Below are 14687 nucleotides of genomic sequence, written 5' to 3' on the forward strand. Positions count from 1 at the left end.
GCAGTCTCACTTGTTTTTGTATTCCCTGTTATTAAACAATCTAGATTTTTAGAATTTGAGCAAAAACTGATTAAAAGCTAATCTAAGAGTCAGTTCTGCTAGATTATTCCATGTTAAGTTTCAAGTATTTACTGGTAGTTGAAGTAAGATTGCTTTAGATTTCTTGCATGCAAAATTAAAATGAATAACATTCATCTGAAATGCTTAAAAACAAATAAATAATGTACACTTAAGCACTTTTATGGCATGTTAATTTGTGCATGTTCATATCTGACTGGACATTAACTTCTGATCTCCCAAGTCTACATAATGTTTGCTAAGATGAATGCAGTTTAAGACTATTTAATGAAGTGTCATCTCTCCATTGTATACATTTTAAGCAGCTGAGACTACTAACCTTCATGAAGATAGAGACAACTGCTATTCCATTAGGACTCCGGACGGCATCACTGTAATTTAAATACAAATCCTGATTATAATGGATGAGCTGCACCTGTGAAAAGAAAAAAAGAAGCGTGACTTCCCGTTAAAAAAAAACAAAAAAACACCTTGGATAACAAACACCTGCTAACTGTGAACACAGCCAAAACATTGTGATTGTATATCTGGCTGTGCTATACTTTCAAAAAAAAAAAGCCATAATGCATAAAATATGCCCATACATTATATGAATATAAGTGCATATAATTCCATTAACTTCCATTGTGTCAGCTTGTAATCTCGTGCGACACTGTAATGAGGGTCAGTACATTAATCCGTATAAATATTTTGCTGTGTGTTGTGTATAAATTGTTAATGAATTGTTAATGGGACCATTACGAAGCTCCTTTATGCTCCTCCATCCTGCTTTATCGTTCTTTCAGCACAGCTCAATGAAAGCAGAGAGATGGAAGCCAGGAAAGCTGCTGCTTAATTTTCGGTGGCTCAAAATTGCATTGGAACTCATTAGAAAATATGCTTCAGTCATCAGTTATAATGAGCTTGCTTGTCAGCTTCAAAATGAAGTTGTTGGAAAGCTGCTGCCCATATAACCTCATTTGGATTAGGAAAATGAAGTGAAGCTGCTGACTTCAGTGAAATCAGAGGTGAGGTGGGGATCAGAAAGGGCCGCGCATCTTTGCGCCACAATAAAATAAAGTGTAAACTTATTAAAATGATTTGATATTTCTGGCACAAGTTGGTGGTCTTGACAGTTGTTGTACATTAAAGGGATAGTTTACCCAAAAATGAAAATTACCCCATGATTTACTCATCCTCAAACCATCCTAGGTGTATATGACTTTCATCTTTCAGACAAATACAATTGGAGTTATATTAAAAAATGCACTGGTTCTTCCAAGCTTTATAATGGCAGCAAATGGACATTGAGACTTTGAAGTCCAATAAAGTGCATCCAACCATCATAAAAAGTACTCCACATGGCTCCGGCAAGTTAAAGGAGAACTCCACTTCCAGAACAACAGTTTACAAATAATTTACTTTATTACCCCCTTGTCATCCAAGATGCACATGTCTTTCTTTCTTCAGTTGTAAAGAAATTATGTTTTTTGAGGAAAACATTTCAGCATTTTTCTCCATATAATGGACTGATATGGTGCCCCGATTTTGGACTTCCAAAACGCAGTTTAAATACGGCTTCAAACGATCCCGAATGCGTTTGTAAACAATCCCAGCCGAGGAAGAAGGGTGTTATCTAGTGAAACAATCGGTTATTTACATTAAACAAAATACAATTTAAATAGTTTTTATTCTCAAATGTTCCTCTTGCCTTGCAGTCCTTGAACTGTGTATTATGGTTCAAGACAGTTAGGGTATGTCGAAAAACCGTATTTTCTCTTTCAACTTCAAAAATCATTTCAAAATCATCCTACATCACTGCAGAAGTACCGACTTGCAAAGTGAACATGCAAAAAAAGATCAAACACCCTTAACAAAAAAAGGTAAAACAGCGATATAGGACGATTTCGAAGTTGAATTTTTCGACACATACCCTAACTGTCATAAACCGGAACAAAAACAGTCCAGGCAGAGTAAGACAAGACGAGTGTTTGACATAAAAAGTATATAAATTGTATTATTTTTATTAAAATAACAGATCTTTACACTAGATAAGACCCTTCTTTCTCGGCTGGGGTCATTTACAACCGCATTTGGGATCATTTGAAGCCGCATTTAAACTGCATTTTGGAAATTCAAACTCAGGGCACCATATCAGTCCATTATATGAAGAAAAATGCTGAAATGTTTTCTCAAAAAACATAATTTTTTTACGACTGCAGAAAGACATGAACATCTTGGATGACAAGGGCGTGAGTACATTATTTGTAAATTGTTGTTCTGGAAGTGGACTTCTGCTTTAATAAAGGCCTTCTGAAGTGTAGGCATAGCATAAGCTCCAGTGATGATATGCTTCTCACATTATAAAGTCAGTTTATAAAGTTTAGAATATGGATATTTTTCAACAAATGCATCAATTCACTTCTGAATGCTTTTATTAACCACCCAGAGCTGTGTGGAGTACTTTTTATGATGGATGGATGCACTTTATTGGACTTCAAAATCTCAACACCCATTCACTGCCATTATAAATCTTGGAGGATCCACAGGGTTGCCAGGCTTTCACAACAAAACCTGGCCAACTGGTACTCAAAGCTAGCCCAATCGCGTTTTGGAGTGGGTCCCCTGGTAAAAATCCACATTTTTTGGCAGGGTTCCCCTCTTAAAAGTTGCATTCCAGGGGCTAAATATCACGTTTTTGAAGTCGCTTTAACCTGGACTTGGCAACACTGAAGAGCCAGGACATTTTTTTATTTAACTACGACTGTATTTGTCTGAAAGAAGACAGTCATATACATCTAGGAAGGCTTGAGGGTGAGTAAATCATGGGGTAATTTTCCTTTTTTAATTTATAAATGACATGCTCATCATGTAAGTAGTTCATTCAAGTCTTTGTATGTATGCATTGCATTTTTAATATCATTTTTGATAGTTCAATAGATTCAGACAAACAAAGACAGTAAAAAACTAGACTCCACAAAAGCTATAAGAAGCACCTGTGTGATGGATAGTTTTTTTTCCCCCTCACTATTAATATGTACATTTTCAGCACAAGACCAATTCATATCAGACTGTGCAATCTGTAAGATGACCCATTGCTTCACGGTTTTATTTAGTCCCTTCTTAAAGCACAATCACATCTTAAGATAGGAATTTCCATAATCCTGCCTTTGGCCTTTAATCCTGAATAAAAAAAAGACTTTATTAATGCAAACTCAGTGACACTGCACAATACGCATATTTTGTGAGAAATCACAAATTTATCACTCCAGTGAAAGTTGCAGTAGACTAGGCTTTGGAATATTTCTCTCTGATCTACTCAAATGAGATCTCATTGTGGTATTTTGTCTAACTCTGTTTCATGTTGTCGAAGGAAAATGGTGTCAGGGAAGTAGAGTTTTTATTTCGTGTGCAAAACGGAACTGATAAAAGAGACTAACTTCTGAATTTTGCCTACTTCATTAACTTCAGTGCCAGTACTTCAAGGGTTTGTCGCCCCATCCAAGCCTTTGAAAGAAGACAGGTTTAATTGAATCCCACAGAAGTGATGCATTTCCAGGCTCTATGTTGGCTCACCTCTCCAGGGAAGGCCTGGCCGTTGAGCAGGTGCTCAGAGCCCCGACTGTCCTCGGCGCCAAAATGAAGCCGGATCTCCTCCAGCCTGTAGCTGTAGCTCAGCGGCCCGCCAGAGATGTTCACCAGGTGTGACTTGTCTGGGCGCAGGGACACATGTCGGCCCGTGTTATACATCGTTCCACTGACCTGAAAAACAAACCTACACTGTAAACAAGTTGTAAATAGGTTATTGGAGTACTTTTTTACAAGAAAAATACTATTTTGGTGTATCACTTCAACATTTCATGTTTAATTTTTTCACATTGCAGTTTTGGGGAAATGTTTCAGCTATTTGGGAGCAAAGTAAACCTTACATTTTCTAGAACAGATGCTTTCTGCAATTCTTTTATGATAAATCAATATTAAGTGATTCTACAGTGAGTACATTTGGGAGGACAAAGGTGAGGCAGTTTTCACCTGGATAGGCTAAAAGAAATCATACGCGCTGTTGGACATTGTGCCTCACGCACAGGGAATTCCTGGAAAAACAGACACGGATGTAATGAACAGACTGAGGTTTTTCCAGTAAAACCTGGTTGACAGGTGCAACTGCTGAGGTAGGAATTATGAAGCAAATGCATCCAAGCTGAAAAACAAGACGCTATAAATGGAAAAACAACACCTGGAATGCTTTGTCATTACTTTGTGTTAACTTTGCTACTAAGGATTTCTAATTGAGACCAAAATGTCTCTCGTTAAGGCGCCCTAGTGACCAGAACATCTTTGTCAACAGCTGTGAGAGCACTCAAGAATGTATTCTAATGGGAGATTTCAAATTAGTTGAATAAAGTTGGCTCATTTGTGATCTGGAGACAGTTTAAGAACTGCTGATCCCTCAGGAACATGAGAATGAGCAATGCATTTAGCCTGACGTCTCATCTGGATAAATTCTTAGAAAGAGGTAATTAAGATCACTCTGAACTGTAGCCCTGAAATAATTCAGATTAAAACGGCAACTTAAACTGAAGTACAGTACAAGTGATGACAGTCATTATTCACAGCATTAATCAAAACTGTCCACCAAAACTCAGAAGACTATAGGAGCCTATTTCTAACTCAGAGATGAGAAAGAAGAAAGTGACTTTTTCCTCATAACTTTGATTTTATTTCACATACACTGTCATAAAGGGAGTACAACACCTTTCCACTGGGACAGTACCCTCAAAGGGACACCTTTGTAACATCTTTAGCCCCGAAAGAGTGCATATTGGTGCCTTAGAGTAGTAATATGTACTCTCATGGTACTATATGGTACTGGACCAATAACAAGCTGTTTTACCCCTAAAAGTACAATTTTTGCACATTTTTTTCTGAGAGTGTAATTGTGACTTTTGACATTTGTGACTGATGTTTTTAATTGCAACTTTATCTCTCCCAATGGCAACTTTATATGTCACTATTGTTATTTTTGTATTACATTTTACAAATATGTATAAAATATATGATTTTAGTATTATTAATTTTATTATGTGGTTTTGTCATTTTTATAATTTTTGTTATTTTATATATTCCTATTTAGCTTAAATTTGTAGTTATTTCCGTTTTAGTTTTAGTAATTTTTAACACTTCAACATAAACTTATTTTATTTCAGTTGGAAACTTGAATTCAAGTTTAAAATTTCACATTTACCTCAGAAAAAAAATTAACTAAAAAAAATAATCGGTGACCATATGCTCGTTGGTCAGGTAGAAAAAACTTTGGAGAGAAACATTTTGCTAAATTTATGCACCATATAGCATATCCATTATAATTTTTTACTGTTCTTCAGTGTTTCATTTATGTTTGAATAAATCTGTCATGTTTTTATGACAGCCACCATTTAAATGTTTAGGTTTCAAAAAACAAATTACAGTAGAAATGTACTTGTATACTGTAACTGTAACTTTATTATTATAAAAACTTCATTGAGTGTAATTTAAGTGTTTGTATACAAATCAGTTTATTTCAATCTTCAATATTATAGTAATATAGTACCAAGTGACTCTTATATATATTTTACAGCATTAGTTGAGAGATTTTTTCCTTGAGAAAATTTGGCATGTACTCTACCTGATATTATCTAAATATATATTTTATATCTATATTTTACATATATATCTATATATATTATAATCTAAAATAATCAATATTGAATCAACAATCAATTGGTGAATTAGAATCAAATTGAATCGTGCAATTTGTGTCAAAACCCAGCCCTAATAACAACACTGTATCTCACAGCTTTGACTCACAGTTGCAATTCACAATTGAGCTTTTTTCATATTACATTTACATTTATTCATTTGGCAGACACTTTTATCCAAAGAGACTTACAATTGAGAAACACAACAAGTGATTCAACATAGGATGGCAATAAACACAAGAAGTGCCAGTTACACAAGGTTTCCGTCATCATTCAGAATAGTAAAAGCGAGGACAGGAAGAGAATAAGGGATAATGAGAGCATATAAAAAAGTAAAAGCATAAAGTTATAAATGGGTTTTCATTTGTTTCTTAAAAATTGAGAGGGATTCGGCTATCCAGATGGAGTTAGGATATTTTAAGCTATATTGCACAATTCCCCAAACTCAAGAGATATGAGAAAGAACAAGTAAATCCGATACTACAATTCAGTAATTTAAGGCTGGAATAAATCTGACACTAGACGTCATACACTTACCGACGGTTTGACAAAGTGACAAAGGAAAATGGGCTGCTACTTGATCTCATGATGAAAACGTAACTGTGGGACACAAAATACCTACTACTACCAGACTTTGAAATCATTCCGATCACAACAAATTCAAGCAGAAACGTGCACTTGACAAATGAAAACAGTATGTGTTCTAAAATCTAATCTAATATCCTCAGACCGGGTGGAATCAGACACTGAAGCTTTAAAAAAAAATCAGAGTCTGTGATCATCATACACTACGTGATTTTCAAGTCAAATCTGCAGACTGGCTCTCGGTAACTAACAGTTACCTTAAGTTAACTTCTCCAGACTGTAAATCAGCAGAAAATCGGGGCAAAAATCGTGTAGTGTATTCCAGGCTTTAAAAATGAATAAATGAACTTGTGCAAGGTACACATATAGCTATTCCATCTAAAAGAGACCATAAACTTTTCCATTACAGCCTAGAGTTTCCATGCATAAATTTCATTATTTAACAGCCCTCCGGTAGCCAATGCCAACAACCAATCGAACGGGCTTGAATTCATGGAGAACATTTAGGTCTCCACTGGAATTTTCTCTAGGAATAACATGCAACTCCCAACACAGAAAGAGCACAGTCATAACACGCTCAAAGGAGCAATGCATACATAAATGTAATTGGGTCTCTTGAAATAAGAGCAGAAAAACCTCCAGAGGAAAACAGCAGTACACTTTTATTCCAGGCTCCTGACTAAGTCTAGGGTACTAATGTATTATTGAGCGAAGATGAACTACGGTATATCATCCATAACCACAACCTCTTGGAGCTTCACTGGAGAATTCTTCACTGACAGCCCCTGTCAGCACAGATGGTGAGCCTGCCTAATCTCCCCCAGCAGATGCACAGCAGCATTAATCATAAAACAGGATGTTAAATGAGGAATTAACTCCTTCCTTTCCCTCCCGCTCTGCGGAATAAATCCCCCTTAGCGCTCAAGATCTGTATGACAACAACCGCCCGAATCCCTTTAGAGGTCGGAGCGATATCTGATGTATACCGAACCATCGATAATCAAACACTGGATTCGTGTCTTGTAAATGAGTTTAGTCACACTAATCTTCTGACTGACTGCAGGTGCACCTTATTGAAAGCAAATGGCAAGCAATTGCGCACGCCGGAGAGAATTAGCGATCTCATTACGGCTCCGGTGCAACAAACTAACAGTCGTGGAGCATTAGCCATCTTCAAAGGCTTCATTTGGAAAGCTTCACTGTTGTGCTTGGCAAAAATAATTGAGGAGCCGCTTCACTGGCCAATAAGAGGTGTATAAGAAAGTCATCCACTGCAATAAACAAAACTAGCTGTCTAAACAACAACCACAGAAGTAAATACAGAATGTGATTAGATTTGACAAATGGACCGTTAAGCTGGGGTTATGCTGTGTGACCCGATCTTCTCAAAATCCTAGTGAATTATGGGACAGTAGTCTAAAGTGAATAATGTGTGGTTGTCCATCGTCTACCAGTTCAAATAATGTGAGAAATAGCTATTTTATGACATAAAACAGATACTTTAGAAATTTAATAAAAAGCTTTTCCAGTACTTACCTTGCGTTGCCCTGCATTGAGACGTAGTGGATTGAGAAAGGGATCAAAAATCATTCGACTAGTTTCGATGTTGACAGGCGACTGCCTCTTTCCAATCGCACACAGGTTCCAGGCAGTGTTAACTAGTCCCCAGAAAGACGGCACTGCAAAATACACAAAAAGTGAAGTTCAGAGCATTAGCTTTCATTTTCAGCCGAAGACTGTTGCGCTTGCCGTTTTGTAACGGGTCATGATCTGATTGGCGGTGGATATGTTTGGGATTATCTCAAATTGCTCATCCCAAATTTGCTCCGTAAGCCCCATCCGTGGTGAGATGTTATTTTTGAGTTTGGATCTAGTGGTTGATATCCTTTGAGACAACCTTTTGACTAGCAATCAATTTTAACACTTAATTACCAGACACAGCGGCGGTTCTCTTTTGAAAACGAGGTCATTATCGTGCATCCAAATGAAAGAACTGCATGTTAATGCGATTCGCTTCGCAAAAACAAACTCACAACAACAAAAAAAAAGAAACACAGATGGAATTAGTCACATTAGCCACACAGCCAAAGGACATACTTGACCTTACATGATTAATTTATTCTCTGAGATGTTTCACAGTTCTAGAACAGTAAACAACTTTATTGCTGATTGGAATGACTTTTATTAGAGCATTGAACCTCAAACCTCATTTATCATATTTAAAATCGACATGACAGATCCAGGGAAGAGCCCAACACCTGGGATGTCCCTGACTTTAAAGAGATAGTTCAGCTAAAAATTATATTTTTGTCATCATGTACTCACTCCACCGTCGTTCCAAACCTGTATAACTTTCTTTTGTGAAACACAAAATGTTTTGTAAAACATTGTAAGACAAACAACACTGGAGACCATTGAAATCAAGTGTATGGAAATAAAAAAAAACTAGGGTTGTTATTTTGGTAATCAGGTAATCAATCGATTATTCAGACGATTAATCGAATAATCTTGTTATAAAAATAGACCTAACGAACAACAGCCTTTAAATTACTTAAAAGACGTACGTGACCCTGGACCACAAAACCAGTCTTAAGTCGCTGGGGTATATTTGTAGCAATAGCCAAAAATACATTGTATTGGTCAAAATGATTGATTTCTCTTTTATGCCAAAAATCATTAGGAAATTAAGTAAAGATCATGTTTCGTGAAGATTTTTTGTAAAATTTGTACTGTAAATATATAAAAACTTAATTTTTGATTAGTGATATGCATTAGAGCTTCATTTGGACAACTTCTGATTTTTTTTGCACCCTCAGATTCCATATATTCAAATAGTTGTATCTCGGCCAAATATTGTCCTGTCCTTACAAACATGGATCAATGGAAAGCTTATTTATTCAGCTTTCAGATGATGTATAAAGCTCAGTTTCGAAAAATTTACCCTTACGACTAATAGCAATGAGGCAATAATAATTAATTCAAATAAATTATTAAATGCAAGTAAGCATATGGTTTTATTGAACAAAAATGTTAAAATACAACAGTAGAGCTAAAGTGCATTACGCATTATAACAAATGCCTGCAGAGGGCACCAATGGCCTAACGACTGTTTTTACACTTTACTACGCAATCTAATCCTCGTTTAGTTTTGACTAAACAAAATTTAATTCAAATGTCCACTTAATCTTTAATATCTGGCCATTTCTTTAGGACAGAAATGCTACAACTGCTGTAATCTCTTGAATATGTGGACATCGAATTTAACTCAGAGGCAGGTTTAATACTTTTACTTTGAAATAGCATACTGAGAAAGATATTGATGTATTCTCCTGGGTTTGTGTAGGTTTATAAATGATTTACCTTGCAAATCTGATGAAATATTGCACATTGTGTTTCTAGATGAACGTTATAATAAACCCAAACTCACAGCAATTTGCAGAGATGGAGTTTGAAATGCTCCACACATGTAAATGGTAATAGTTTGTGTGGAGCAGCATTTACTGTGAACGGAGCCGTTTTGAGACGCACGTACGTAACCTACATGCATGTAAATCATTAAAAGGAACCTTGGATACTGGAACTGGTGTAAATGATGTATCTTACTGAAATATTTAGCAGAAAACCCATGAAAGATTTATGCTATTTTAAAAATCCACATTGTTTTATACATATTTTAGACTATGGGCGCGCCATTATTTCAATGATACTGGTGCCATCTGTTAGTCATTTTTTTTTACCACAACACAACTCGGAAAATACAATACTGATACAATGACCACAGCTACTGAAAGAGCTTACAGAACCAAATGCCGTACCATTGATTTTTTCCCCACAAGGAGTCTAAACGCCCCCGGATATAGAATGAAATCCGTTCAGAGAAACTTCTTTAGTGGCTGCAGTGTCATGACCAGCGTTTCTCGTCTCTGCCATATGTAAGCTCTTTCAGTAGCTGTGGGCGATTAAAAGCTTCAAAGGCATCAAGACTAAAGTGGAGAGAACAAGGACGCGGATCCATAGGAAGTCTTATTCGTCCATAGCCATCTTCCCATTCTTTTTTTCTATTCTTATCCTTAGGAAAGCAGTGAAGAATTTCACTGTTTCTCTTGTTGCCCTTCGACTGAAAATTGCAACCAGAAGCAGCACTATGTGGGATCGTATCAGCATTTTATTTTCTGAGTTGCTTATTCTGAGTTGTGTTGTGGTAAAAATAGCAACAGGTAGCGCCAGTAGCTCACAGAGTACAACCATTTAACAGTAAATGGCATGTTTTAATATGTTGTTTTCATTTATGAAGAATTATAAGTGTGTATTTTATGCATATTTGTTCAGCCTGGCAGATTGTTCACAGGATGTAGGCAAAAGTTTTTATTATTTACAGAAAGGATGCGCATTCTCTTTTTTCTATTGCGCTGCTTGTCTATTTTTCTTCAAAACTCTAACTTAGATGGCCTATTTTGGTTTGATTGCATGTGTTATGTGTGTTATATCTCGGAATTCTGACTGTATGACTCGTTATTGTGCCTTTATTTCTCAGAACTGTGAGTTTACATCTCAAAATTCTGACTTTATAACTCACAGTTGCGAGTTCATATCACGCAATTGCGCCTTTATTTCTCAGAACTGTGAGTTTATATCTCGGAATTCTGACTTCATTTCTCAAAATTGCGAGTTTATATCTCAATTCTGAGAAAAAAAGTCTGAATTGTAAGACAACTTTTTTTTTTTTTTTTATTCAGTGGCGGAAAAAGGCGTCCATAGTTTTCTACTACATATTACCATAAGAGACATTATTTACATTATATTAAGCCTTACAAGTCCTAATGCCCAGGGTTCTCTTTAAAGTGCATAGATTAAACCTGCATTGCATATATTTATTTACTCGACATGAGCAAAACGCAATCAAGGATTTTTTAAAATCAAGTACTCAATTTAAATCGAGGAATCTTGACAGCCCTAAAAAAACAAGCAACAGAATACATCTCTCATCTCTCAAATATCTTCTTATGTGTTTCACAGAAGAGACAGTCATGTTTGGAACAACAAGAGGGTGAGTAAATGATGACAGATTTTTGGGTGAACTACCCCTTTAAGAGGAACGATCCAGCGTGAGGTCGCGACAGCAGCGCGAGAGCAGATGATATGATGACCCTGACCTCCACAATGGCCACGTCATCATCATTAGATCACTAAGACCTCAGACGCTTCAATGTAAAGAGTATCACCTTTTGTCCCCATAGACTGAGATTATAAACAGATTCATCCAGCATGAACAAGCGATCCCCTGGCCTGATTTTCCTCTCATCATGTCCAGCTCTGTGGGAGTGAAACCGGACTGGGCTATTTGATGTGCTGCCGTATTAAATTAGAAAGAGCGAAAACACATTAGATACAAAGATTATGCTACACGAGGAAGCTGTGGAACAACACAAGCTGTTTTCCTTCGAATGCATGAAAGCTATTTCTGCTGTATTTGTATTTATTTTCAGCATCTCTCTGTACAGCGACCTAAATAAATGATTTTTTTCCAAACCCATGATCTAACTAAAGGTGTAATCCTGCTTTTGTCTGGCATCCTAACAGCTACTGAGCTCATTACGTCGAGTTGGTTTTTATTTTTTTCCACTTCTCAAATGCCTCTCTTGGTGCTTTCTTAAATGTCAAGGACAGACAGAATATGCAACTGCTTATAAAACTGAGGGAGAAACGAGTGGGACATTTGTGCTTATTTAGAAGTAGGCTCAGCTCAGTCTATAATTCAAAAATGTAAATATCAATATACTGAAGTCACAAAGTTGTCAGACAGTAGTTATATCATCTAGGATGGGAGGAATACAAAAACTGTAAATATGAACATAGTCATATATTTCAGGGTTTGTTTTTTTTTTCCACCAAGAACATTGTAATGTTTTCCACCCTCTCTGATGCACCGATATTAAAATCCTGGGTGATTTGATAAGCTGATAATGAACGCCAACTGCCTATGTATATCCAGTATAGTATACTCCCACAGCAAACTCTGGTAGCAGCAAGCCCTTTCTGTCATATTTTTATTAACTGTCAATAAAAATAACTACTAATATAACTAATTATATATACACTACCAGTCAAAAGTTTTTGGACAGTGAGGTTTTTTTTAATGTTTTTTAAAGAAATCTCTTCTGCTCACCAATCCTGCATTTATTTGATCCAAAATACAGCAAAAACAGTTAATTTTGAAATATTTTTAATATTTAAAATAACTGCTTTCAATTTAAAGATATTTTAAAATGTAATTTATTCCTGTGATTTCAAAGCTGAATTTTTAGCATCATTACTCCAGTCACATGATCCTACAGAAATCATTCTAACTTTCTATTTCTTTGATGAATAGAAAGTTCAGAAGAACAGCGTTTATCTGAAATAGAAATCTTTTGTAACATTATAAATGTCTTTACCATCACTTTTGATCCATTTAAAGCAGCAGCATTATGCTGACTCCAAGCTTTTGAATGGTATATGTCAGGTCGTGTGTAGGAGGAAGACGTAGGGAGACGAAATATAACAAAAAGGCTTTACTAAAATCCAAAAAGGGTACATACAGACAGGAACAGCACAGAGACACACACCAGCATAACTTTAAGATCAGGCAACAACCACGGCACTGAATCAAACTTATAAAGGGGTGTTAAGGATACAAAGACAGGTGCGGGTAATTAACCAATAAAGACACAACAAGAAACGGAACAGGAAAGACCATATAAGGGCACAGAAGGGCAAAACCAACAAAACAGTCCACAGGGGTGTGACAGTGTAGTGTATACTATTACAAAAGCTTTTTTTTTTTTTTTTTCAGATAAATTCTTTTCTTTGGATCTTTCTATTCATCAGAGAAACCTAAAAAAAAAGTACTCAACTGTTTTAAATATTAATGATAATAATAACATTGTTAATAAGAACAGCAAATCATATGGACACTGAAGACTGGAGTAAGGATGCTGGAAATTTAATTTGCTTTGAATATATTCTAACAGGAAGCAGTTATTTTAAAATAGTAAAAATATTTCACAATATTACTACTTTTTTTGTTTGTTTGTTTGTTTGTTTGTTTTGTTTTTGTATTTGTGACTGTTACTCAAGATTTCTTTTTGATTTATTTTTCTTAACGTCCATAGCGTCCATAAACTGTGCAACAATGGAAATAAAAGGCTAACCATTGAAGCATATTTTTGGTACATAATTTCATGTTACAGCTGATAAATAAAGATTATGACCAATACTAAAATTACCATTTTAGTATTCTTTACAAAAATAAACAATTTAAACAACATTACAATGTACATTATGAAAAATTAATATTCACTTACATTTGACATTACATTCAAAAATGTTATTAAATTATTAGCGTTTTAAAAATTAACTTGTGTAAGATGGCAATTTAAATATATAAAAAAATCATTTAAATATAAAAATAAAGAAATTAGGCAAAAACATTTCAATCCAAGCAAATATTGATCATTATGTAAAAATAAACTGATACTTTTAATTTAAAAATCTCCAATATTCATCAATAACAATATAGTAAAAATATATCGTGGTTTTGTTTTTTAAATCAACTCTACAGATTTTTTTTTTTAAATAACATTATGAATTTTTGCAATTTTGAAGCCCCCCCACAATTCACTGAGTGCAAGTCACTTTTGTAAATATGTCACCGTGGTATTTTTAGTGGACACCTGGGCACATGCATTTGTTGCTGCCAGATCTTTTAACAGATTTTTGCACCTGCTTACCAACCTTACACATACTCCCAGACAAGACATTTGGGGAATGCATAGAAAAGAAACAAAAGCCATTCACCTTTAAAAGTCAAAGCGCCATCAGAATGATATTTCAAGGTAAAAATGACATATAGCTGCTTTAAAGAGAAACAAGACAGACAAAAACACACACACACACATAAAATTAAGCTATGCATCCAAAAATAATAATGAAAAAAGCTAAAGCTAAACTAACTCTGAATCCATTGTTAAGGTCCACAGAGCATTTTGAGCTCTGATGCTAACAGTCTGTCCCATCCAGAGTGATATAGTGATTTTGCTGTAGCAATTGATGAGTGGTAGACAGATGGCACCCTCATCCTCAGGGATCTGTGCCAGATTTGGCTTTGGGTTCAATACATTAATGAGAACTCTCTCAAAGTGCTTTTTAGGTATGACAGGGGACAAATACATCCACCGAACAGCAAACAGCACAATGCGAGGCTGAGCGCTGCTATTACATTATACTGAAAGTTGCATGAAGTCTTACATACGCAGGAAGCGCATTCAT

General features: G+C 35.6%; 1 protein-coding gene across 1 annotated transcript in view; it reads right to left on the reverse strand.

Moving 5' to 3' along the window:
- The window catches only part of ca10b (carbonic anhydrase Xb), a 32488-nt gene that overhangs the window by 6915 nt on the left and 10886 nt on the right, over window positions 1-14687 (reverse strand). The window contains exons 3-5 of the mRNA XM_051099073.1: window positions 7917-8059; window positions 3634-3819; window positions 398-493 (exon numbers count right to left, since the gene is read on the reverse strand). Coding sequence (XP_050955030.1) covers window positions 398-493; window positions 3634-3819; window positions 7917-8059 — 425 coding nt within the window. The remainder of the gene's footprint in view (window positions 1-397; window positions 494-3633; window positions 3820-7916; window positions 8060-14687) is intronic.

Source organism: Labeo rohita, chromosome 3 (assembly GCF_022985175.1).
Source record: "Labeo rohita strain BAU-BD-2019 chromosome 3, IGBB_LRoh.1.0, whole genome shotgun sequence".
In the NCBI taxonomy this organism is placed as follows: Eukaryota; Metazoa; Chordata; class Actinopteri; order Cypriniformes; family Cyprinidae; genus Labeo; species Labeo rohita.